Raw genomic sequence first — 26,151 nt, 5'->3', positions numbered from 1 at the left:
TGGCAGAGACATTGCAAACAGGAGTGCTGAGATTTCACCGCTGTGAGCTTTCTCACCAAGGGTTTAATATTGCTGCCCGTCACCTGAAATCAACAGCAAAGTCGTACTGCCTTTGGTGGAGGCTGTAGCTCTCCTCGGCACCAGGTGAAAATTCCATTCCTGGGGAGATTTCTGCTCCCTTTTTGTTATTAAACCATGGGTTTAGGGGTCGAGAGGCCCTGGTGGGCAGAAAGGGCTGTCGGCAGTGTGTCATTCTTGGGGGAGGAGAAGGCTTTTCAAAGGGAATGACATTTGCCTAGTAGCAGGATATAGAAAGGCAGGCAGAAGTTCCGCACTCTGTTCCCTGGTCTGCCGAATGACCTTTTTTTTACTGGACCTCGGGCAATTATTTGCTTGGGACACACTTTTAAGGAAATCAAGTGTCTGAAGATGTACAGAGCAGCTGCTGAAGTCCGCAAGAGCATTTAGACACCTGACACCAGCTAGTTTTTATTTGAATGCCTCTCTCTTTTTTAAAAAGCCACCAGGATTTCAGCATCTTGTATCGTGCCTGTATCTTTCAACGGTCTAAACAGTTTTTCAGAGCTCTGAATTTTCCAAAGGTTGCAAATCTCACGCATTCCAAACTAAGTTTTCAGTGAGCAGGGAAGGTGTTGAAAGCAAAACGCTTTGAAATGCTAGGCTTGTAGGAGTGGAGCACTTTTCAACCTGGCCTCAGAAGTCTGATTTTCAAAGGAGTTAAGTGTCTACAATTTTGACTTCTAATAAGGCTGTGAATGCTCAGCGCTTTTGTAAACCAGTCGCGTAAATGCCCTCTGCCTTGGCTCCTTCCTCTGTGTTAGAAGGAAAGAGTTGGCCACCTCAGGGCAGCGTTTGAGAGCTGTGTTAGGTAGCTTTGCTTACAAAGTCTTGTTTTACACGTACTTGCAAGGAAGATCTTCTGCCTGTTTTACACGTACTTGCAAGGAAGCTTTTCTACCTGCTCATCAGGACTGAATGGGCAGGAAAAATGGGCAGAGAGTGTGTATCAGCTGGGGCCAGACCGTGACTCCGAGCCATGGGGGCAAACCTGTTCCATTTGCGCAGACAGCTTGGGTTCAGAGGATCAATAACATGCCTTTAGCGTTTAATGCTGACTTTCCAAATAAAATGTCTCTGTAGCATTGTTTGCTGTTATTGTTTTGGATGGGGGAGAAGGGCGGGATGGGTGCTGGAAAGCCCGGACCTAGAGGAAATTGGTATTGACGCTTCCTGAGGATTTTTAAAGAAATGCGCTCCCTGCCTTGGTTCCAACTGCAGGGACAGCGAGGGACATGTGGCTCACAGCTGCCCCGTTCCACCTGCTCCTGCTGCGTCTCAGCTGCTCTCACCTACTGCACTGGACGTACAAAGGTAATGAAAAATGAGGCTGTTTTGGGATTGCTACTTACTGCCGGCTTGCTAAAGACGCTCCCATCCTTTTTGTACCGCAGAAGCAACACTCGGCTTGACTCTCTTTCCATTTGTGAAAGATCTCTGCAGAGCAGCTAATTTATTCCACTTTATTGATGCCCGTGTGTCTTGAAAGTGATTCTCTTCAGTGTCACCCCTTTTCACTCCTTTGTGTGGCTGGGACGCATTGTCAGAGTTGGCAGACACACGAGGTTCAAACAATGGGGAAAATCTTTTCAATGTGTTAGAATAAAAGCTGCCCTTTGGATGATCCTGTAAGGAAAAGCTTTAAATACTGCCTGCTCATTATTTTATTGTCATATCCCATGCGGTACAGATCACTGAGAAGTGCTTATTTATGTATTTATATATTTTGTGAAGTTTTATCTGATTTTTCGTTAGTTTCAGGGGGTTGTTTGCAGAGCTCATTGAAGTAAATGGTAGTCCTCTTACAATCTTCAGTGGGCTGGGAATCAAGCTAAAACAAAGGACATTGTTGAATAGAGGTGATGTTGCAATTAGGACACTAAGCTGTTTGCGGAAGTTTTCTCTGGATTTTTTTTTGGCCAGGCTGTCTGCATCTCCTAAGCCCCCCCACATTTCATCCACGTCAGGAAACAAATACCTGCTTAAATGAAATAAAAATAAAAGAATTGGCAAATAGTAACGAATCCCCAGATGCGGCTGTAATTATAATAATTTGAAAGTTAGGACGATGAACTATTTTCTTTTTAAAACAATCACCTTTCCATCCAAGCCATCTCTGCAGGATTTGAGGTGGGCGGTTCAGCACCGCACGGTGATTATGCCTTAGCTCCAGCCCTGTTTGTCGCAGACGGACATGGCTCTGACATGGATCAATATATTACAGTTCTGGGGTGGAAAAGAAAAGGTTTCCATACTGATTGTCAGTCACAGCCGTGGCAGAGATAGAATCAAAATTTCTACTTATGCTTAAAATCATAAATATAGCACTATGGAGAGGGCAAATAGCCTTGAAGGGTTCAAGCACTTATTAATAGTTTCAGCATCGCTCAGACCTCTGCAGGAAAGATTCAAATTAGGGTTTAGAGGCTTAGAGCCATTGGGAAAAGGAGAGCATCCAGCGTGCCAGGTCTCCTACACGTTTGCTCCCTCCATAGGTGACCACAGGAGGTTTTTAGCATTAAATACTTGCAGGGACGATGAGCACGTGCAGGTGAAGCCAGGGACTTTAGTTCCTAGTCCCGTGTCAAAGGGGGAACCTCTAGGGGCATCAAGAGCTCAGAGCAATCAACCGAATCCTGAAATTGGGACGCCCAGGTCCTATTCCATGCCAGGATCTGTCTCACCAAGGATCACTTTGTCATTATTTGTTGTGTGTAAAAAGGGAGTGCCAGGAAGAAGCATGGCGCTGTGCTCAGGAGAGGAGGTTTTGTTAATAAAAAACACACCCAGGACACCGAAGCAACCCCAGACCACTCCTATCCCAGAAAACATACACAAGATTCCATTTATTTAAACCGTTTCATCCCTATTCTTCTTTTGTTATGTCTCTCCCTAGTTAAAAATAGCAAATTTGCTGCCAGTTCCTGGTCCTAAGCAGAGACAGCCCACCTATTGCCCTGGTCCTGTTCACTCTCACATTGGCTGAGAACCCGATTCCACGCCTTCAGCAGCTGAGAGCCATTTAAATCCCCATTTCTATATAAACACTGCTTCTCTTTTTTGGAGGTTCAGTCTCCAGCGATCAGTAAGCTCTGACTGCAGTGCAGGTTTCTTATTTTGCAGCACCGTTGTCCTGCAGGCAGAATAATGTGTATTTTCACCCTAGGGAAGGCAGAGCAACCTTTTATTGCTGCAGCTCCTGGTGTTATAATAACTGGATTGGCATGCCCTGCTGGCAAATGAGAAGCGTTTTCCTTCTCCTGAGCTAACAGCAGTTCTCACCATGTCCTAATAACCTGGTTTGCTTCTCCTCCACCCAGAAGGCGAGCTGGATGAAGAGCACTGGGGAAAGCACTTTGCAGGCTGTGCTGGCAGACACCAGTCTCCAATTGACATCCAGAGGAAAAGAGTGAGGTACAACCCCCAGCTACTGCAGCTGGAGCTGAGTGGTTATGATGGGCCTTTGCAAGGGGACTTCACGATGACCAACAACGGTCACTCTGGTAAGACTGGGGGGATCCTTCTCGTTACCTACCCGAAACGAGGAGCTGGTGAAGAAGTCATTGCTGGGAAAGGAGCAGTGTGAATCATAAATCAGGGATACATCTCAAGGAGGTTATTTGGTCCTGCAGCAGCTCTAGCTGTCAGACACCTTTCTGTCAGAAGGAGAACTCTAAGGCAGCAAATGCTGCCTGTCCCCTCCAGCCCCGTTCTGCCCCGAGCCACTGTGTGGTGCCACGGATCACTGCACACGTGGCATCCCAGGGCCTCCTGTGCCCCGTTTCCATGGCAATGCATGATGCTGGCAGCCAACAGCACAGGGAAGAGGCCAGCAGCAGCAAAGAAAAGGCCTTACATTTTTGAGATGCAGATCTCTTTAGTGGTGGGGCTGCCCTGAAAACCCAACCCTTTTATCCACGCCTCTTGGTTCGCATCCTGCACTGCTGAGCTCAGGTTTCCGTGCATCAAACTGAGCTGAGTTCAATGGGAGAAAGGACATACCTTCTGCTGGGACAGCTGATGGAAGACACACCTGAACCTGACAGCTTTCTGCGTTTACGCTACAAAGCAGGCTGTGGTGTCTCCTCTGGAGATTTCACCCAGGCACTGTAGCATGCAGTTATGATATTGCATTTGGGGCATAAAGGAGACTTTATGAGTTCATGTACGTATTCTCCCAGTGCATGCAGGATACGGGAACAGCTCCTGCGTGTTCATCTCGGCATTCTGCTGTAGCTAGAACATTAGCACAAACCTTTTGTGGCCAGCAAGTGACCCTAGGTTGAAATGCAGTGGAATAAGGCAGCTTTGCCGTAGGGGTAGGCAGTTTTTTCTTCCCTGGCTGAGCAGATGTCCTGGGAGGATGTCAAGCTCATGACAGTGCAGGAACAGGTTATTCATTTTAGCTGATTGAAATGCTATTCACGACAATACCCTTTTTCCTTTTTTTTTTTTTTTTATATACTCACCTTACTTTGCTTTGCTATCTCCTCCTGCTCTCCTAGTTTTGCTGTTTTCCCCAATCACACAGGAAAGCTCTCCAGAAACGCATATATGAACCAGAGAAATAAAAGGCGGTTATGGTTCTGCAAGATATTTTCTCTGACAGACATTAAAAAGGGATAAAAGCCAGCTAGACCGTTAGAGATTCACCCTTTCTTTCAGCGTACTAAAAGACTATAGTAGTGAATGGTATTTGGTACATACCGACTCCTCTCTGCACTCAGAAAATGCATCTTTTGCCCCTGTGCAATAACAAGAACTAGAAGTGACAGGAATAGAGAACAGTTCAGTAGCCAGTTTGCACCTGGGGTTTGGGTAGGTGTAGGTCACACGAAGTACAACGCACAGGAGAATCCCTCCCTTGCAGGCAGAGGCTCTGTATTTCAGGTCTCGGGACGGGGCGCTGAAGCACAGCGCGGGTCAAAAGCCTTGCCTGCGGTCACACAGTCCCAGGGCAAGGCTCATGATTTAGGAGCTCCCGGATTCCCCTCCTGCAGTCTGCAATTCATTGTCTAAATAATTCATCAGCTGGTACCGTTAGGATAATGCGTTTGGACTACAGATGAGCAACGAGAGAATTTTCTAATAGCTGCAGTGGGGAGGGAATGAGTATTTTTTTGGGAAGGTGTTTGAAGCCAAACTGGTAGCTCTGTAATCCCACACGACAGTCCTTTCTTCCCCTCTGTAGCGGAGAGAGAAGTACGGACTGAGAGCAAGGCAATGAAGTGATGTGAGACACGCTGCCTTCAGAGAGAGACCGTTGTGATTGTATTTCTAAAAGTCAAAATGAATAAGTACTCCTGTTTGTCGCCCACACAAGCTCAGCGTTCACTTAGACGCTCTCATGGCAGCATTGCTACCCTGGCTGCCTACTAATTAATTCCTGCAGGTTTAGCTTTCAGATCTCTGACTGCACACGTGTATTTTCCTGTTCTTTTGTTAACCTCAAAACAGCGATTTTCTGATGCGGGGCACTTCAGTCAAGCACAAAGCAGAATGACTGTCCTTATTCACAGCTCTGAGGTCAGGCTAGGCGTTCCTACTGGCTTCAGTGAGGTGGGACAGGGTAGAAATACCTCTTAAGGAAAATATTCCACCGGGCCACATTAGCAGCTCTGAAAGCGACAGGAGATGGATTTATCAGCAGGACTCTCCTTACAGGCTCTCAGGCGCTGGAGACCAAGCGTCTCGCCTAGAAACAGCTACGCTTCCTCTCTAGTTGTGTAATTACCAGGTTAATCCCGCCTGATAAAGCCTATTTGCAGTAGTGCAGAGTGTCTGCATAAGGAATTTGCACCAATCTAACACGTCTGTGCAGACGCACTCGCACAGGTAACCTTAGGTTAATGAAGCCTTTTGTATTTGGCATTTGGACTTTTTTTTTCCTCCGCCCCGCCCCCCAAACAGGATTAGTCCTGTAGTAGGTAGGGAGGACACACAGAGCTCTGGAAGATTAAAATGTCATTCATGCAGGGTATGTGCGATTTCCTCCGGTGGGAGATTTTTCTTAGAACTGGGACCTCAACTGTGGCCTTCATTAACTCATTTCCCGGAGCTGGGAAGAGAAGCTGGCCGCGTGTGCTGGGTCCTGTGAGGCAGCGAGGGACAAGAGCCCAAACTGCAGAGCAGAAGCGCTAGAAGATGGCATGGTTGTGCTCAGATTAGGATCACAGAATGTGTTGGGTGGGAAGGGACCTCTAAAGGCCATCTCGTCCCCCTGCCCTGCAGTGAGCAGGGACATCTGTAACTAGATCAGGTCGCTCAGAGCCTCATCCAGCCTGGCCTTGAATGTCTCCAGGGATGGGGCCTCCCCCACCTCTCTGGGCAACCTGGGCCAGTGTCTCACCACCCTCAGTGTAAAGAACTTCTTCCTGATGTCTAACCTCAACCTGCCCTGCTCTAGTTTAAACCATTGCCCCTCGTCCTATGGCTCCGTGCCCTTGCAAACAGCCCCTCCCCAGCTTTCTTGTAGGCCCCTTCAGGTACTGGAAGGAGCTCTAAGGTCTCCCCGGAGCTCAGAATCCCAGCGGATTTCCCACTGCCTGGCAAAACCAGAGGGAAGCCAGAGTAAGGCACTTCCATCTCAGAGCACTCACACTTTCCACACACACTTTACGTGGGTGAAAAGTAGAAGAAAACCGGGCTGTTTCCTACCTTCATATGCTTTCAGCAAAGTATTTGCATAAAATATCTTACGGAAGGGTTAAGCTTCCCGTAAACTCAGAGCACAGTTCTCTGGCTGCTTTTACACAATGTAGAAACCATAGTGAGGTACTTGAGGTAAATAACCGTAATTACAGAAGGCAGTCAGCAGAGATCTTCCGTAAAAGGTAAGGTAGATGGGTTTTTTTCCCCCCACTCTACACTCTTTGGGATATTAAAGAAACATGTTTTCACGTTGTCTGTCTGTAAACAGTTTAAAACCAAAAGAAACTTCTCACAAACCCAAACTATGACTAATGAATCGTATATACTGTGCTCCATTTTGCAAGGAGAGTTGCTATTTTTAGGCTTTCATTAGGATGAGGCAATTCTCCATTTTCACTCCTAGGTTGGGCATATTTATTAACATAATACATGATTTGTGGCAGTGCATTAGCAGGAAGACAAATGTTTCATAGTCTCTTTGTGAATACTCCTTGGCAAGGAGAAGCGAAGAGATTTGTCTCTACAAATCCTTCAAGCATCAAGGCAGCTTTTTTCAAATTTTCAGGGCTCTGGCCTGGCACACCGGTTCCTAGAAAATACAAAGTCCAGAGTACTGGAAATTCTGATGACAGGTTAGATAAGGCCAGTCACTTTGTTGATTTCTATCCCCCTTTTCTTCCGTGGAAATTAAGTCGTTAACAAATCTGTGCAGAGCCCTGCAAGATGTGATGTGCTAGGAGAGAGATGAGCATTAAAGCACTTTTATTAGTGCCTAAGGGGAAAGAAACAGACGAAAAAAAGTCTGCAGACACAGCTAGCGCCCAGTCATCTTTGTGGTGCACAAGCCTGAGGTCAGGAAAGATTTTATGCACACCTAAGTTTAAGCTTCAGTGGTTTTCTTCGCACACTGGAGTTATTTCCCAGAACATGACTGTGCCAGCTTATTTCTGAGAGGGTTTTCTTGGCAGAAAGCACAAGGCGCTGTCAGTGCAGCTACAGGAATGGGCAAGGCTGCACCCCTTACTGACTCCAATCCTGGTTTTTTTTCAGTTCAGATTGATTTGCCACCCACCATGCACATCTCCAGAGGGCTCCCAGGCCTCTACACAGCTGTACAGATGCATCTGCACTGGGGCGGCCTGGACCTGGAGACCAGCGGCTCCGAACACACCATAGACGGGATGAGATACTTCGCAGAGGTACGTGCGAATGGAGCGGGGTGGAGGGAGGGCGCGTTGCAAGGCTGGCAATGGGGAAATGGGATGCTGAAGCCCACAAAGCCTGCAGGAAGGAATGCAGAAGCAAGCGGGAGAAATGGGGCTCCCAGAAGTGCAGGTGGTTGGTGCTACGCAAGGGCTGAACCTGAGGGTGCTGGCACAGAAGACTAAAAGCCGTTGCAATAGCACTAACATCCTTCAAAGATGGAGTTATTCCTCCACATTCATCACAAACCTATTAAACTAAAGGTCTATTTGGCTGCGCTGGGAGGCACAACCAGCAGGAATTGGCATGGTGAATCTCCCATTGGGTCCTTTAGAGCACCGAGGAAGCCATTTATCACTTCTTGCTAAATGACCCTGTCTCTCTTCTGACAGCTGCACATTGTCCATTACAACTCAGCTGACTACGCAAGCTTTGAAGAAGCCAAAGACAAACCAAACGGATTGGCTGTGCTCGCCTTCCTGTATGCGGTAGGTTTGTCGCCCAGGCTGCGGAGCAAGGCCAGCCTGTGATTGCTGGTTGTACCAAGATCGCCGCCCAGGCACAAGCAGCCTGTACTCGCTGTGCTCATCTATCCTAAGAGATGACGCCTGCCACCGGTTTGAGGAAGCTGTGCTGTAGCAGGACCATTCTTTCCATATGCCATCTGGGGTTGACACAGTACCAGCCAGTATGACCTGGGAGCCCCAGAAAAATTTACCCCATAAGTACAGATGGATTATCATCTGTACAGATTTTCCCTGCTGTTCCTCAAGGCCTTGCTCTGATTTGCCAGTGGGAATACTTGATTTTGTGGGGATTTAGAAGGGGTGAAAAAGGATCCTTATAGTTCACTATTCTACCCGAGATCTACGTGTACATACCTTATCATGCCTGGGATTGTCCAGCCTATCGAGATCTGCAATAGTATCTGTTCTCTTTGTCTCCCAATTCATCAATTAGTCCCCCAAGCTCATTAGTAGTGTAAAAGGACAGGCAGGTCACTAACCTTTTGTTCAAGTTTCTATGCTGTGTTTAGGATGGACACTTCGAGAATACCTACTACAGTGAATTCATTTCCAAACTGGCAAAAATCAGGTTTGCAGGTAAGACCTGGAAATGCCTTTCTCCGTCCTGGATATTCTCAAATCCTGTACATACGTACTGGGTCTGGGGACAGACGTTTTGTTGCTGCTTTGCTTGCAGTTACGTGGCCAAGCAGCCTCAGCCACGCACAACTTCATGCCTTTAAAGGTCCCCTCCAACCCAAACTATTCTGTGATTCTATGGCAGTGATTTGCCAACCCCAGCTCTGACACCACTCTCATCTTCCTCTTTGTTCCCCATTAATTATTAATATATTGCCTCTCTGCTTCCTTTTGAGGTCAATCAACAAAGCTCTTCTCTCTGGATGTCCAAGCCATGCTGCCAGAAAACCTCTCACACTTCTACAGGTACCAGGGCTCACTAACAACCCCGCCTTGCTCCGAGAGCGTGATCTGGACCATCTTTCATTCTCCCATTGTCCTGTCACACACACAGGTAAGTGATGGCTGTTTGCCAGACAGAGCAGTTTCTCTTTCCTCCACACTTCACCTTTCCACGCAAGTTTCCTTTTCTGTCCTACAGTGATTTTGGGAACAGAGGATCTAGTAGGGCATTTCTCACATAGAGCTTTTGGGATAGACTCCTAAGCAACTGGAATTACAGGGGACTGCAACGGCACAGTGATGCTACACCACAGCAAGGGCCGGTTTTTGTATAGCAGCAGTTTACCTGAGGTCTGGTGAGCGATAACAAAGCGCTCTGCTCAGGTAAGCTCAACCATCCTGAAGCACTATAAAAACAAGAGACCAGGCAGAATCAGCAAGGCAAAAAACTGCTGCAGGAGTGTCCAACCCCCACCCCTACAAACCGTAAAAGAGCCTTTTATAATGTTAAAATAACGACAAAATAATTGGCACGTTTTTAGAAGACTGTTTCAGGTTTTTTCTCGTCTGCACTGACGTTGTGCAGCTGGATCCCACCATTTCAGGAGTGCCAGCCATGAGTTGCTCCGTGACAGGAGAGGGTCTGTCCAGGCTCCAGCGGAGGCATTACAGAGGACCTTGTGGTCCCCTGTACAACCCCACTTGTCCCAGCAATTGAATAGTGTCCCATGGCAAGATCCCCTTCTCTCCTCTCTGCCTGCCTTGGCAGGACAAAGGCTTTAGCAGGAAAAAGTAATAATCTGACTGTTGAATCCTGCAGAGTGATTCATCTTCCTTAATAAGAGCGAAGCATTAGAAATGTTTTTTTTTCCTAGGAGAAGAACAAGATGAAGCGGAGACTGCAGTAGTGGGGGATCACAGCGTGTTCTTATTTGAAAAAGAAATACTCTTTTTGGCAGGGGGAGGGCTAGCAGGCACTTGTGAGAAAACAATGTGCTACAGGATAGCAGCAAAATCTCCATCCATGCATATCATCATGCAGATGTTAAAAACTGCCTTCGGGCAAAATTTCTTTATCCTGAATTAGCTGGTAAGAGCCCTCGTGTTCTGTTCCTTTCCTTCTGCTAATGCTCAGCAAGAGACGCTGTGGGTTCCTCTAGAACAAATTACTCTGTTTAAATCCCGAGCTGCAGGATCTGCGCTGCACTCCCAGGCAAAGCTGTTGTTCCCATTCCCCTCCATAATAAGCCTGCATCGCCCACAGATCAGCCTCCTGGAGAACACCTTGCTGGACTGGCAAAACAGGACGCTGCGCAACGACTACCGGCACGCTCAGCCCCTCAACGGGCGGGTGGTGGAGTCCTCCTTCAGCGCCAAACTCACCCGAGGTAAGGGCAGCCAGCAGCGAGGATCCCGGCTTTCCCCCAGGAGGGACAAGAAACTTGTATGGAAGGAGCTATGTCGAAGACACTTAAGCTAGGGCATGGTGGGGCTCGCCTCTCCCAGGAGCAGCAGTGTCCCTGCACAGCAGGTGGAGGTGGCCCACGTTCCTCTTTGGCCCTTGCCAATACATCTTGCTTCTAACGGCGCAGTGGTGGCTGTAGGTTGTGTGCCAGCCCCTTGTTTGGCTGCAGCGGTGTCACACACCCGCCAGCCCCTTGCTTTAACTGCAAGGGGGTCACACAGCTCTCCCAGGATGAGTGGTGCTACCTGACACCACGCAAGAATACTGGGTTCAGGTGCGTCTCCATCCGTACAGGTGAGGTACACTCACCATTGCAGAAACCGCTCTGGCGTGGCTGGTCAGCCAGGCACCATACGGAGGTGAGACACTGCATTTTAAAACAAAAGTTTTCCCCCGGACCTTCAACAAACTAGAAAGCAGAAAATCGACCATGTGCAGGTCCTGGCCTCCTGTAAGTTCAGCTGTCTGATTGCTCTAGAACAATGCCATCCAGAAGAATTCAGCCTCAGGCTGGAACAAATCCAGATGCAGCTCCAAGACGTGAAGAGAGAGTTGCTGAATGGAGTGAGCCACACAGGTGAGAAACACACATCTATTCTTGAGTCCAGCTTACCTTCCAAGGATGGAGAGCCCATGCCCTACTGTCCTTGATGGCCTAAATCATTAACAGGTTTGGTACGGATACGTGCAGGTAGAATTTTGTCCCACATCTAGGCCTGCTGATGGAAATGCTTCAACTACGGCATCATTAAAGCTAGCTCTAATCTGGCTACTCTCGCCGCGACTTTCTTCTGAAAGAAGTGACACCATCATTTTCTCCTGAAACATATAAACACGTTTTTACAAACAGTGAGGGATTTAAGCTCACAGTTCCCCTAGGATAAACAATCATCATCTCTATTTTACACAAGATGAGAAAAGAGGGAGGGGAGGGGGAAGTGATTTTTCCCAAACAATTGAGTACAGGAGCTAAAGTTTTCATCAGTTCAACACACCCCCCCCCGCCGTTGGTACAACACATGCCAGCTACTGTGGCTCAAGACTGCCACAGCCCTGCCCGTTCCTATGGGTATATTCTTTCGGATGTGGGCTGATTTATAAACACAGCAGGAAATGTAACAGCTGGCTTTTTGGTTATTTCAGGTATTAAATCCAGCACTTTTCCAGCTTTCTACTTCCCTGTGGAAAACATTGAGAGTTTTGTCAACGTTCATCCTCGCCATGATATGTCTCTCCAAGCCTTCACCTTATGTTTCTGGACAAAAGCCCAGCACACTGGCACTCAGACTGTTCTTTCCTACTCCACACAGGAGAGGGATAACGAGCTAGTGATGACCGTAGGCACAGATGTGGGACTATGGATAGGAGGCCATTTCATCAGCTTCCCCCTGTACCACAAGGCACAAGACTGGCTGCACTACTGCATGGCATGGGCCTCCCAGTCTGGAATGGCAAATTTATGGCTCAATGGAGCAGCTGGTAAAGCAAAGAGTATCCAGAAGGGGTACGTGAGCCAGGCTGGAGGGACGCTTGTCCTTGGGAAAGATAGAGACACTCTTCTTGGGACGTTCTCCAATGGTTTTGCAGGATGGATGACTCATGTGAACCTGTGGAGCCAAGTTCTCAGTCCTGCAGATGTTCGGGCACTTGCACTGTGCAAACCAGGGCAACTGAAGGGAGATATCATAGCATGGGGAGAAACCTCCATGACCCTCTTGGGAGGGGTGGTTCTGGAGTCTGACACCAGCTGTCAGTGACCCCAACTATTTTTTTTTTTTTTTTTTTTTTTTTTAAGGCAGCAGAAGAACCCAAACTGCTGGGGAAACTAAGAAAACCTTAGATGATTTGCTTGTTTCTCCTTCTGCTTTGTATAGGCTCACTATGCACCCGCTAGTGCTCCAGGTCATTTTTCCAAGTAGGTACACGGGAGCAAAGCCTCCATCAGTGGGAGAGAGGCAAAGAATAGAGCGGAACTTGGCAGAGTCCAACACCTTGTGCTGTCACATCCTTCCCAGGAGTTTGACTTAGGTCACCATACATAGATCTTCCTACATGCCAAAGAGCCACTCTCTTTGGTCAACGGAGCCACTTTCTCAAGTGACATATAGAATCATAGAATGGTTTGAGTTGGAAGGGACCTTAAAGATCACACAGTCCCCTCCCCCAGCCCTGGGCAGGGACACCTCCCACCAGCCCAGGTTGCTCCAAGCCCCCTCCAACCTGGCCTTGAACACCTCCAGGGATGGGGCAGCCATGACCTCCCTGGGCAACCTGCTCCAGTGCCTCACCACCGTCCCAGTAAAAATATCTCTCACATCCTTCACCAAGCCTCAATTTCTCACAGTCTTCCCTGCATGCATCCTACCTCCCACTTCTCACCATCAAATCCCCATTTCTCACCATCAAATCCCCACCCTACAGATGTATTGTACAGGACAGGGTACATAAAGCCCTTGGCAGGACAGTGTGGTCCTATGCAATCATTGTGCTTTCATCAGTGGCATGCCTTCCTTTCTGTAAATGGATGTAGACACCAAGCACAGAAACAGCTTCTTTTTCAACACGTATACATCACAAGTTTGAGGGCAGGTATAAAACTCTTCTTCTAACATTAAAATAAACCATGCGAAGGGCTATCTCCATCAACAACAAAATCCATGCCAGGCTGTTCAACAATTCTGCTTTTTTCAAAACAGAGGGAAGCAGTCCTCATAACAATTAATTAAATTTAATTTCCCCATGTTAAATTATGCCATAATTAACCCCCCAACCCATTAAATTAAAAAATACTTTAAGAAATCCTCGGGTTTTATCAGTGTGCACTTTACTTTCTTCTGAGAGTCAGCACCAGTTCTTCAGACTCAGCTTTTCCAAACAAAATCAGCCTTCAGGTGGAATGGTGCCCCCATAGGGGACACAACCAGAAACCTGTAGAAGGACCAAGCTCTAAATCATTTGATGACTTTTTCAAGTTGTTTCAAGTACCTGAGAACTGAGTTATTTCAAATACTAAATTTAAGCAACTCAATGCGAGAAGCTGAAGACAAGTTTGGACACGTTTGCAAACACAGGCTCCAACCTGTAGCCCACTGCACAGAATCAGCCCGGATTTGATCCCTGCAATGCAGCTGGGAGGTTCTTACTGGGTTCAACACCACGTGTCTCTGGGACGAATGAGCTCCAACTGGCTCATGTGTACAGAGTAGGGATATGGGGGTTATTAAAGGATTAAGAGAGCGACTTGCTCTTTGGCAACTGAAATGTAAACACTAGGGAGTGAAATGAGCTAAACAGCTCAAAGACTAGAGTACCAGTCAAAAAAATGGGTATAAATCGGTAGTGAATAAGCATCAGCTGGACGGATGACTCCTAACCTCAAGAATAAGGCTTCGGAAGGACTCAGCAGCAACAGTTGAGGACTAGGTTTGATCTGAAGGAGAGAGCTGGGTGAGCAGGGAGGGGGTGAGATTATAGTGATGTGCATTTCCAGTTTAGCGGTCATTTGAAGCACACAAAGGACAAGAGTTGACAGGATAAATGCCATTATCAACCCATTTAACAAAGTACCTCAGAACAAATAAGGCTCTCTCCACCCCAGAGTGCCAAAGGCCTGGCATCACTCATGCTGGACCCTCAAACACATGAATGGCAGTTCCTCAGAGGAATATAGTGCACTCCTTGCATGTGACTGACCAAAACCCAGTCCAAGTGCCGGCTTGTGTCACTGAGCTGGGTCACAGCTCAATGCTGGCGAATTCTTTCTTCTCTGTCTGCCCGCCTGGGACAGTGTGGAAATCCTTAAGCTTTTCTTTGTCACCCTGAATCTCCACCTTGTTCCTCTTGGCCATGATCCTGTTGATTTCCATGAAGGTTTTGTTCTTCGTCTCAGGAACAATAATGAAGATGTAAACTATAGTGGCGAGGCAGATGGCACAGAAGATGAGGAAGCTGTAGGCCCCCAGTCCAGCCTAGGGGCAACAAAAGACGACAGAGCAGGGATCAGAGGAATACTCCAGTTGCATACATTACATGATTTGGACATGCTGAACCCTGCAATAGCTATAAAAAAAAGCAGCCACGGTGATGGGCACGTATCTTAAGTTGAATGACTAGAAGTCAGGGGTGGTCTTCTCACACCACCACTGTGGATTTATGAAGCCACCATGGATTTACTGGAAAAGGAAGGCAAGGGTCTGTTACATAAATCAAACTAAATTCACCAGCTCCCTTTGCCCGGGCCAAAAATTGGCAACTGTAGGAACTCATGGGTCACTACTGGTGGGGATCAGTTTGAACTGGTGACCTCGAGATCAAAAGCTAAAATTGTCTAAAATGGAAGATGGGGAATTTGCAATCTTTTCCATGCTCCTGAATTCAGGATCAGACGTTCACCTGAAAAAAATAACTGCTTTCTTTTGAAGCATGTGCAACAGACTGATAAAAGAATGCTGATTAACATCTGTTTCTTGCCCTTAATATATAATCCTGCATAGAGGTATTGGGAACCAGCTTGGGCATTTACAGCTCTCAGGATTAAAAAGGCTCTCTGTAAGAACACAGGGGTGAAGATACTAATTTTAGGCCGAAGTCTCGTCCTGTCGTGTGATCGCATCTTACCTCCATGTAGAGGAACACAAGTCCCACGGTGAAGTTGCATATCCAGTGCACAGACCCACCCACCATGAACGCAGCAGGCCGGGATGACTGCAGGAACATCTCCGTGATCAGCAGAAAGGGAATTGGACCTGGAAGGTAGTTACATATTCAGAAATCCCAAAGGCAATCCCCCCCGCCCCCGAATTCCTAGATTACACTATTCATTTCAGTGGCAGGCAATGGTTTCTAAACTGCTAGTGTATAGAAATACCCAATAAATCAAGGAAGGGATTAAATAAAAAAAAAGCCAGGGCAACTAAATGACTTTCCTATGCTCACACACAGCAATCAACCTCTTCTCTCCTATGGCTGCACCTTAACCATGAATCCATCCCCTGCACAAATTGTAAAATAAAGTTGATAAACACGAACTGCGTCTCCAGAGAGCACCCTGTGAGCAGCAACTAAGCTGCTTCTTGATTGCTTCTTGAAAAAGAGAAAAACAGAGAAACACCCCACCACGTGCAGATGTTGGAAAAATGACTGGTGGGACAAGCCCCCAGGCCCCTGCCCTGTACTGCCGCCCCGTGGTATCGTTGAGCAGAATCAGACCGTGTTCTCATTAACAGGGTCAGGCCACTGGTCCAGCTGGCCTGGTGGTCTCCCTCCAGCGACCTCCCTGCCCCCGGCACTTGAATCTGACCCATGGCATAAGCAGAAAGTATGTAGATGTAATTCCATCTGCCAGTGAAACCTCCGTAGGAATTTCAAAACCACATTGCTGCATCCAGCGAGGGTCTGGCGGGGCTTTCCAAGCTCAACAGACAACTCTACCGTGCTGAGAGAGAAGATGAGTCAGGACAAAGCCTTTCCAATACCCGCATCTATCTGCGCATCTCCTTTCTGCCAAGTGATCTGCAGGGCCACATATATAATTTCAGTTGCTTCTAATTTGATTTGTTGCCTAGGGATAAAAGGTCTCTGCCCAGTCGGTAGCGCTCACTATCTCAGCATAGTTTTGCTCCAGATATTGCTGGGGGGCTCTCAGTGACAGGCACAATTGTGCCTTTGCTTTTTCTCTTCAAAGCCAGATGCTCCCCTGCCTCAGGGGCACAGCCCACAAATCACTGGAGCTGCTGACAATCAGCGAGGTGCACAGCCACAACGAGAAGAAATTAGATCTCCTTAGATCAGCTCCACAAAGCTTTTGATTTTAAATTCAGCATAGCACTCGGCTTAACCCAGCCTGTGGAGGGGATTGGACTAGGCTGTGCGTACTTACTGGCTCCGATAGCATGTCCGATGATGTACACAATGACGCACACTATGCTGAGGTAAGACATCCATGAGACAGTGGTCTGTGAAGAGTTTAATCACCGGTTAGATGTGGTTCCTATCTGAACATCACCAGCACATTAAAGGCACTATTTGCAGTAAGGTTCGAAGACATTCTAAAGCCAATGTCACCCTCTATTGCCAGACACGTCCATGCCTAGCCACAAAAATCATAGCCTGAGTGTGATCCTCACCTCCAACAAATGGATGCAACAGGTTTAATGAACATGACGTACTAGAAGTAGTATTCAGACAAGCAGTATCACAGAGTTTCCTGGGTCTAATCTAGGTAGATATAAAAGCACAGAGACCTTTCATACGGTCCCCTCCCTCCCTGGCAGGGTGTGGAAGCAACTTCAAAATATACCACTGGCCTGTTCCCTGGAAGGTCCAGAAAGGCATGGGTAGGATCACCCCGGCCATTCAACTACACACCTGGAGATTGAGGGCCAATGTTAACACTGCACAGGAGACACAGCACAACCCAAAGCCAGCAAGGAGAAGGACTCTCCTCCCCAGGGATTCCACGATGAAAACCTGAAAGAGACAGAAGAGGGTGAGAGACCAGACGCCTGGGGAACAGCACTTCTTTTTCCAGCAAAATTTATTAAGGTAGTCCTCAGCTTTTATGAAATTCAGTGGAATTTCTACCGTCTACCGATGGATTGTGGGCATGAAATCACCCAGGAACAGCAAAAAGCTGGATGTAACACCGAGAGAATAGGCAGGCCATCCTGCAGTACCCAGTCCCAGCAGGAACTGCATGGACACCCCGCATGGCAACACTGGAGAGCAAGAGGAGGGCAGATCAGCCTGGAGACCAGAGATGGAAAGCTTCTGAGGCGCATGAGAAATCAGCATGATTAATCACTTTGGTGAACATAGCTGCCTTCGGCCAAGGGACACTGCAGGGCGTCTACTGCGCAACGCGCATCACAGTATGTGTAAATAACACAACCTAATTTCAACAGTGATGGACAGGGGAGATGGGACAAGCTAGAGCTCAAAGAGCCCCAACAGAAACTTACAGCAAGTAACGTCATGACGACGTTGATGGCACCTATCGACACAGTGACATATTGAACGTTGTTGCCATCCACACCGGCCGACTGGAATATTCTGTCCGCATAGTAGAAGACCTGCAGAAAACCAGAGCTAGGTTTCTATGTGGCTAAAGGCAGAACACGAGAATCCCATTTTGGCTGCTTTTACATCCTGGAACTGGTGCACAGAAGGCTAAGAACTGAATTCTTTCATTTTTGGAGACATCGGTGTTTGGATCCAGGTACTAGCACCTTACCCTAAAAACATCCAAGCTATCCTTAACAGGACAGCTTGACTCTGTATCTAGTACATGTGTGTACTGGATTTGGTACTGGCCAGGGTCAACCCACCACAACATGATGCAGAACCAGTGCCTCTGATGAAGGGGTACTCCTGCGTCCTAGGTTCTAGCTCCTGTGTTGGCACTGCCCCACATCATCCATCCCTTTGTTACTCACCCCGCTGCCCTTTCCCACATGCCTTCCCACTCACCGCATTAACCCCAGAGAGCTGCTGGCCCATCATCATGACAATGATAGAGATGAGCTGCCATCGCAAGCCTCTGAAGGTGCACAGGCTGAGTACAGTAAAATGTCCTTCTTCCTTTTCTGACTGGTCTTCTTGGCGCATTTCTTCTATCTCATCATCCACATCATCCCAGCCTCTCAGCCTCTGCAGAGCTAGTTGGGAGAGGAAGAAGAGTTATGGACCCTAGAGAGCAGGTCTACAGCAAGCTCTCCTGCTTCCAATCGAGACAGAACAATATATAAACCACGGGCAGCAGCGCTTCTGTGGTGGGAAGTCAGGGATTCACATATGCAGAGAAAGGAGCAATGTCGCAGGAATTCCATCCTCCAGCAACATGCCAACGAAGAATTTCACACTCGCTTCACTGTTGGCTGCTCTCAGTCACGTCTGACAGTCAGATCTATCCCATTCCACCTCCCCTTTCATTAAAGGATGCTACTGTACCTTGTCGTGCCTCCTCTTCGTTGCCCTTTTGTAACAGCAGATATCTGGGACTCTCAGGGAAGAAGGGCAATATGAGGAGCTGAATTAGTGATGGGATCCCAGTGAGCCCCAGCAGCACGGGCCAGCCTGCAACAAGTGAGACAAGATGACAACTAGGAGAAATCTTTCCCCAGTGGAGCCCACAGAAAAGTCCTGAGCTTTACCTTCGACGTTCCCAAGGATGCTGCTGAGACCAAAGATCTGAGCTACAAGGATCCCAATGCTGATAAAGAGCTGGGGTACTATCCCCATAGCACCTCTCAGATTTTTGGGGGATATTTCTCCAAGGAACATGGGAACCACATTGGAAGCCAGACCTAGTAGTTAGAGAACAAAGTTAGACATGCAGCTGCCTGATGTCAGCACACTCCCCAGTAAGATTCCTTTTCCCCCTGTGCAAGACCAAAGAAAAGAAATCAGTATCCAAACAAGCCGATGGGAGGGTGGAGGGATGTGATTTCTTGCTGGCTTTTAGAAACGCTTAGTAACATTTTGCAGACAGCATTGCTGGTTTGAGATCTCTTGGAAGTAGCATGCTGGAATAAGTATTTCTATTTTAATAGACATTAAGGACACGGGTTATTTGAGGAACATTGCATGGTTACCCACAGTAACCCCGGAGAGCTGTCAGCTGCCGTGCTTATGCTGTAAATCTTAGCATTCAAAACCCAAACTCCCGGAGTCAAGTGACCACGCGAGACACTGATCTTACATTTCTAAAGATCCTAGCCTCCAGGAGCTTGGAGTTACGAAGGTAATCAAGCTATTATCTGAAAGCCAAAAGGTGTGGAAGTCAGTCCTAAAGCAACTAGAAAACATAGAATAATCTCACGAGGTGCTGTGTGTTCAGTTTCCCTCCCCGGGCACGGCGGCCACTGTTCAAGCGAGGTCAAGCTGTCAAGGGCAACTCAGGACAGCCAGTCCAGATTCCTTTATGAGTTATAAATAACTGGAAAGAGGGATCACAGTTAACAGGTCCCTTAGTATTTATTCAGAGAAGCAGTGCTAAGAGCAGCTGCCAGGCTTAGGAGAGTCAAAAGCCAGAGCAGACCCGTTGGAACGCTGTAACTCCTCTGCCTTAGCTCACCAACCGCGCCTGCTGCAAGTTGCTTTCCTACGTCAGATGAAGTTGTTTTCCTACGTCAGGTTCCTGTTTTCTCATTTTATCTTTACAGGCTACCCCAACTCACTAATTAACCGTGGAGCATGTCAGTCTCACCCAGCCCAAAGCCAATTAATTGAGCCTAAGTGCTGTTAGGATCGTTATCACCCTGCTCTGCATGCACTCCGTCCGGTACTGCACGGGGTACCCAGCCACGCTGTTTGTTCCATGTTACTGTAGCTCTAATACAGCCGCTTATACCAGCAACTCACATACACCCTTTTCCTTGGCTTCCCACTGCCTTTGCCATAAACCCGGAGGCTCTGAACCCTTCACTCTCCCTTTTAAAGTTTTTCTCCTTCAGGAAGAACAGGCAGTTCCAGAATTGGATTATTGGATCTGGCATTGCCTCCAATGATTTTGACTTAGAAGGATTACTCTATTTCTGATTATGTTAAATTAGAAGGATTATTCTATTTCTGATTATGTTAAAAAGCAAAAAAAAAAAAAAAAAGAAGAAAAAAGAAAAAAAAAAGCTAGGCTATCTGCTTTAAGCTGTCTGAAAAAACAGATTATCATCATCAGGTTTTCTGGCTGTTGGAGCTCCAGCGCCTAGCAGATGCTTATTACAGAGGATAGCTGCATCTACAGACACACATCTCCTCTGTACATCTTAATTTCCAGTCTCACTGCCAGAGTTTACTACTTTAGCAGTTCCGCGACATGCAGATGACAACTGTTACTCAAGTACAGCATTGTTATGCAGATGTATGGCTGAAATGTGCTACCTGTAAAACCATCTGTCACGAGAATAAAAAAACCCCTTCACACAGCCAAGAATACGTTTATTGCTCTCCTTTCACCATCCAACCTCTCACTTACCAGCATATATTCCCATGATAACACGTGAAAGGATGATTACTTCAAAGGTTTTTGCTATCTCTGAGGTTCCCATAAGGATTGCAGCAGTAATGGAGAAGAGGTTATTTATCAGCAAAGTGCCCTTTCTGCAAAGCAATAGAGAAGGAGACAGATTCCGGTGATTTCTTCTAAGGCCCCAGGAGCGGGTAGATCCCCTCTGTGTTATACTATCCAAAACTCAAATGAATCACCATCCCAAAGACTAATCAAAGAGAAAATGGTGATTGACCCATTTTTCCTGCAGGGAATGAAGGCTTCAAGAAAGAACTGCAGTTTCTCAGGAAACCCGCTCTTAGCCCCCAGCCCAGAACTGTCATCGTTGCTCTCCACCTGGCTCAGCGCCCAGCGTACAGCCTGGCCTTGACTATACTAAATCCATATAAATTCTTCTATGTGTGGGAGGCAGCCGGTATTGCCGAGTCCGGCAACTAATCACCAGCCCATCTGCCGTGCAATCAAGGTGCGTGTGACACAGTCAGGCTCCTGAGGGGCTCGGCAGGCTGGAGTGACCAGTGAGGCAAGTCTTGTCTGAACCCAGCGAACTGTTGGTGAAGGATGTTAAACACCACTGTCACGTACCGGCCACAATTGTTGACCATAGGCCACACCATGAGGGACCCAAACAAGCCACCCAGAGGATACATGGACACAGTAAGGGACCAGAGCAATGTCTGGAAGCCACTGTCCATAGGCACTCCAGTCCTGTTGAAGTAGGTTCTGTTGTAGAAGTCTTGCATGTACTGGAAAGAAATACAGAGCATGTTTAGCGCAGTCAGTAAAATTTTCATGCTGTAAGAGCTAATTAACATCAAAAGCCATAAAGCTTTACACAAATGCCTTGATAAAAACCAGAATGGCCGAGTTGGAAAATGAATGCAAGAGAGGGGTGGAGAAGCCTGCACTAGAAAACCGTTCCTACAAGTTATCCTGCCTTATAGGATTAGCCTGGTTTCCAGAAGCGAAGGCATTCCTCGTGCCCCATCCCTGCTGGGCAAAGTCCAAACAGCTGAACACCCACCTCTCCTTTGCTGGGGAACCACTTTTCACCAGGTGCCTGGTGATTCAGAGCATGGAGGAGCACAAGCACCTGCCCACCCAGAACCTTCTGTTACACCCCTGCCTCCTTTTGTTTGTAAACCTGCTCCTGGGGTCCGACCTACCGGGGCTGGAGAATTGATGACGGACACATTGTACCCGTACTGGAAAGAAGATCCAAACGCAGATATCAGTGCTACCAGCGCAAGCAAAAACGTCATTTTCTGCAGAGGGGAAAAAAGCCACACACAAACACCACCTTAGAAGCAGGTTTGGCTTTTAGGCATAAACAACACTCAGTAAAAATAATGAAATAACCCTAAGACTTGCCTTCTGTGTTGTTCAATTCACGCTACTGTATAAAGAAAGTCCAATGGGTTGTTTTCGTTATAAATCATTTTGTTCTGCTTGATTTGCACATAGTCATTACAGTAATTCATTCTACTCTTTCCCGCTATTGATGGATCATTTGGGTGGTGAATAGTTTTTAAGTTATCATGCTTAAAATACCACCCCGCAGGGAAAAAGTTGTACGCAATTATTCTTTTCTCCAACATGCAAATTGGTTAGTGAAATAACACAGGATATTGGCAGAGGAAAGCTTTAAAAGGAAAAGATTTTGCACAAAGCGGCAAAATCTCTTTCCTGTTTATTTGCTCTGCTTTCACATGCTGGCTTGTTCTGCCTCCCACATTTCAGGATCAAGCTGTTTATGGATCTAATTCGATCGCCATTGAAGCCAATTAGAATTTATCCAAGAGGCTGAGGGAGGGCTCGGCTGGGGGCTGTAAGAGCAGCCTCTGCAGTTAAACAGAAGGGCGAAATTGCCATCTGGAGTAGGATCAAACATCAGCCACGTTTGTGGGTACACACTCCTCAGGGCTACAACCAACTCGCTTTTCGCAACAATTTCGCTTCTATTCAGTCCTCAGGCTGGCCCTACTGTGGTGACTGAGGTTTTGGGGATTTTTTTTTTTATATTTTTTTTAATAGCCCACTAATATATCTCATTGCTGCTATGTCAATAAAGTAATTTTTCATTCAGACACATGTAATTTTTTGTCACCGTCATTAGCCTTAATGTCTGCAAGGTCTTACATCCCAACATTCAACTCCAGGTTCCACGTGAAGGATATGTCATTTCCCTAATTAAATATCTGTCCAAAAAGCTGCTGGTACTCCTTATATTCCTTCTATTCCTCAGGGCCTCTAGCAGCTCACCTCCAGAGGTCTGCAAAGTTTAAGGCACTGCAGGTCAAAATTCAAGTCGATCTCAGAGCAAGGATCAGGAGGAAGCTGAGGCTTCCAGCTACGTTTTCTAGGAATAGACTGTTGACATTCTGGCGTTGTGACGACAAGCAGGCTGCCTTGCTCTCGTTACACAAATCCCAGGAGCTCAAAAGAGCCGCTGGTGTTAATTATTCACGCTCAGTACTTTTAGGAAAACCTCTGGCATACACGAGCATTGCATTGTGCAAGATCCCACAAAAAAACGCTGCTGTAAAGGCAGCCCCCATCCAGAAGCACCTGCTGCCTGGAACCGATTAGAGCGTAGGAAAGAAAACTCACACAGGGAAGGGGAAAGTCACCCAGAAGTGACATGGTCAGTCAGCTGCAGATAGAGAAAACCAGGAGACTCAGCACAAGACTGCGCTGCAGACAAACATAAACGGGGCTTAAGAACACAGGTGCCTCTGCTCTCCCTGGGAGATCAGTTGCGGATGTGGTAGCCAAAAAGACGTCAGTCTTCTCCTTCCCTTCCAAGTACCTGCCGATCTCAAACAGCTTGCCCTGCATCTCTGTAGGAGGCCAAAGTTGTAAGCGCGGAGCCTGGCATACTTACCCCCTTTGAACCTTCATCGCAGTCGGAGCTCTCCCGCTTCTCTCCTTTCAACTTCATTTTGGTGTTTTAACCGCAGATGCCGAGTAACAGGCTTTTATAGCCAAAACAGACAACACAGGGGACAGAAACGCCCTGCATGGAAAACCCGCCTCTGTGACTTTTCAGAAAACATCCAATAAACGACAAGCTCTATCAGCCGAAGAAAGTTGTCATCTGACCATTCCCCTTCTCTGCGTGACTGCCTCGTGGCTTCTCTTTCTTTTTTTTGTTAAACTCTGTTGCCGCTGGGTCAGCTCTTTCGCCAAATCTTGACTCAAACCAGAGATGCCGCCCAGCTACAGGGGAAACAGGCTCACGTCTCCAACTAGAAGGGGCAGACATATCGCAAAATGTGCTAAACGAGCTCTTTTCCCCCAGCTATACGCATCTGGACAAGACCAGTCGATAGCAATAGAGCCACCGCTCCTTCCCCCTGCAGCTGATGGGTGGACGGTGCAGCTGAAGAGGCCACCCGGCAACTGTGACATTCTGGTGGAAAGGGGCCATTCTGTGGGAGCATCCTCAGCAGCAGAGAGGGTGTTTGCCATGGCCACAGCCACAAAACCGAACAGCGTTAACCCTCCTGCAGCCACAAATTGCGTGTCTGCCTTTGGGCTGAAATACTGCTCATTGTCCCACCTCGCACGGACCAATCTGCTCAGAGAGCAGCTTCATCCTCTCAGATCCGTGGGTTTGACGGTGCGCAGAACACTCTTTCCACGAAAGCATGTTGCTTTCCCCTCAACACACAAGGTACACCATGTGGTTTCAGGCTTATTATTAACCTCCTACACTATGAGACTGCTTTGAACAGTACAGGACTTGGTTAATAGTCAACTACAATTTGTGGAGTTTATCACAGAGAAATGCAAAGTTCACAGATACCTCCAGCAATCAGAGAAACTGGAACCAAACCTTATTGTTACTGGTGCACCTGCCTTTAACAGCCAACTAAAAAAAAAAAACCAAACACGCACCCTCTTGGGCAACAGGAGTTGTTCACGTGTTTTGCATGCATTCCTTGCATGGTTGCAGCCTCCCTTGCCCCATGTGGAAGCATTTGGCTCTAAAAATAGGAAGGGGAACAGAGCCCTGTTGCTGTCAGGGCAGTGGAATGCAGTCCCTAGACTTCTTGTCGTTTGTCTTTTATTTCATTTGTTCTAAGCTAACAACCTCAAGGATGCTGTTTGCTCCGATATCGTGACAGAGGATCGCACCTCAGGAACACTCCTGCTTCATAGTCCCACCATGTGGTGTCTCAACTGAAGAAAGGTGCAAACTAGAATATCCACTTCGCCCGTAACTCATGTTTCTCCACATTCCTCTGCATTCCCGTTGAGAACGTAGCCGGCTGGCGCCAACCGAGACACTCCGAGCTCGCTCAGCTTTTCCCACGCTGCCTTCAACCATTGCTCAAAGCACCCCAAAACAAACGGGACAGGGCATACATGCTCGCTCCGCAACTGGCTTAGTTCTCACTTTCACAGATCTTTGGCCAGAAGAGGGAAAATGGGAAGTGAGCCATTCTGCCCCAGCAGTGGGGAAATTGCAAGGAGGACAAGCTTCTTTCATGAAATTCCTGTTCTTTAAAGACAGTATCACTCTTGTGGATAACTCTTACAAGAAAGGAGCATTTTCTGTCCTGGTCTTTAAACCCCTTCCCTGAACTTGAAGAAATAATCTTGATACATACAGAAATCAATCAGGACATGTATGTTTGTCCTCCAAAACCCTTCACCAGAGTAAATATTTGCTTATGGCAGCAGAACACTTTGAATATTTGCCAAACACACAAGAATCCACAGTAACAACATCCATAAGGTAGTAACTGGCACTGGGATGATCTTGGAGGAGACTGATGAAGGGAGACAGGATGGTGAATGAACTTCTTGGACTTTCAAAGCAATTGCAGGGCTATAGTTTTTTTCCACAGTTGAGAACCTGCTGGACTTGGGCAAAGAACAGAGCCGGTAACAAGTAAAGAGAGACGATTTTACAGGCATTTTACAAGCACATTTTCAATTTCAGCTACAGCACATACTAAGCTTCTTACACCTGCTCTTCACCCCAGACTGCGTTTGCCTGAAGACATTAACTCAGCTCTGTATCTTTTCTCCTCTGGCCTTGTCCACCACGCGGTAAGAGTTCCCATGCATGTATACAGGGAACTATTTACACTCAGCCCAATTGTCTGTGCTCAAAGTTGGATCCTATGAAATCCTGGCAGCTTTGGCAAAAATAGCTAAGAGGGGAGGGCTTAGTTTCCAGAAGAATGAGTCTGCTGGAGAACATCAACTGTGAGCTATACAGAAGTGATGGTGAGCCGAGGAGCTGGCAGTCAGCCATGCCGCAGTGTGCTGATTGCAGTGCTTGCAGTAAGATTTCTTAGGAGACATCCCAC

The 26,151-nt window shown here is 47.3% G+C and overlaps 2 protein-coding genes across 3 annotated transcripts; one reads left to right on the top strand and one right to left on the bottom strand.

Annotated features, from left to right (window-relative positions):
* Nucleotides 1–1,361: 1,361 nt before the first annotated feature.
* Nucleotides 1,362–12,581, top strand: CA6 (carbonic anhydrase 6). Its single transcript, XM_054222679.1, has 9 exons — nucleotides 1,362–1,392; nucleotides 3,399–3,581; nucleotides 7,780–7,928; nucleotides 8,325–8,420; nucleotides 8,969–9,035; nucleotides 9,314–9,471; nucleotides 10,624–10,747; nucleotides 11,303–11,401; nucleotides 11,935–12,581. Exons 2-9 carry the CDS (start codon nucleotides 3,560–3,562, stop codon nucleotides 12,579–12,581), a joined length of 1,362 nt encoding a protein of 453 aa, XP_054078654.1. The 5' UTR covers nucleotides 1,362–1,392; nucleotides 3,399–3,559.
* A 626-nt stretch (nucleotides 12,582–13,207) lies between these two features.
* SLC2A5 (solute carrier family 2 member 5) lies at nucleotides 13,208–23,853 on the bottom strand. 2 transcript variants are annotated; one of them, XM_054222667.1, is made up of 12 exons: nucleotides 23,712–23,853; nucleotides 21,994–22,092; nucleotides 21,413–21,573; nucleotides 20,795–20,919; nucleotides 18,975–19,127; nucleotides 18,772–18,897; nucleotides 18,292–18,479; nucleotides 17,784–17,894; nucleotides 17,191–17,292; nucleotides 16,703–16,778; nucleotides 15,442–15,569; nucleotides 13,217–14,792 (listed from the first exon to the last, which is right to left on the bottom strand). In XM_054222667.1, exons 1-12 carry the CDS (start codon nucleotides 23,766–23,768, stop codon nucleotides 14,559–14,561), a joined length of 1,560 nt encoding a protein of 519 aa, XP_054078642.1. In that variant the 5' UTR covers nucleotides 23,769–23,853; the 3' UTR covers nucleotides 13,217–14,558. The 2 variants fall into 2 exon arrangements, with proteins under 2 accessions (XP_054078643.1, XP_054078642.1); XM_054222668.1 differs by lacking the exons at nucleotides 21,413–21,573; nucleotides 21,994–22,092; nucleotides 23,712–23,853 and adding an exon at nucleotides 19,523–19,580 and having other exon boundaries at nucleotides 13,208–14,792; nucleotides 20,795–20,859.
* Nucleotides 23,854–26,151: the final 2,298 nt, after the last annotated feature.

Source organism: Rissa tridactyla, chromosome 16, assembly GCF_028500815.1.
Source record: "Rissa tridactyla isolate bRisTri1 chromosome 16, bRisTri1.patW.cur.20221130, whole genome shotgun sequence".
NCBI lineage: Eukaryota > Metazoa > Chordata > Aves > Charadriiformes > Laridae > Rissa > Rissa tridactyla.
Note: the sequence above shows the minus strand (reverse complement) of the source record. Positions and strands in the feature narration are given on the sequence as shown.

Bases quoted from the DNA above. Each gene is read 5' to 3' on its own strand.
- CA6 (XM_054222679.1), top strand. From the start codon at position 3,560: ATGACCAACAACGGTCACTCTG. The intron at 10,748-11,302 runs GTAAGGGCAGCC...TGATTGCTCTAG, and splicing joins CAGCGCCAAACTCACCCGAG to AACAATGCCATCCAGAAGAA. The intron at 11,402-11,934 runs GTGAGAAACACA...TAAACACAGCAG, and splicing joins GAATGGAGTGAGCCACACAG to GAAATGTAACAGCTGGCTTT.
- SLC2A5 (XM_054222667.1), bottom strand. From the start codon at position 23,768: ATGAAGTTGAAAGGAGAGAAGCGGGAGAGCTCCGACTGCGATGAAGGT. The intron at 18,898-18,974 runs GTAAAGCTCAGG...CACTTGTTGCAG, and splicing joins CATCCTTGGGAACGTCGAAG to GCTGGCCCGTGCTGCTGGGG. The intron at 17,293-17,783 runs GTAAGTTTCTGT...TGTCTCTTTCAG, and splicing joins TCGTCATGACGTTACTTGCT to GTTTTCATCGTGGAATCCCT.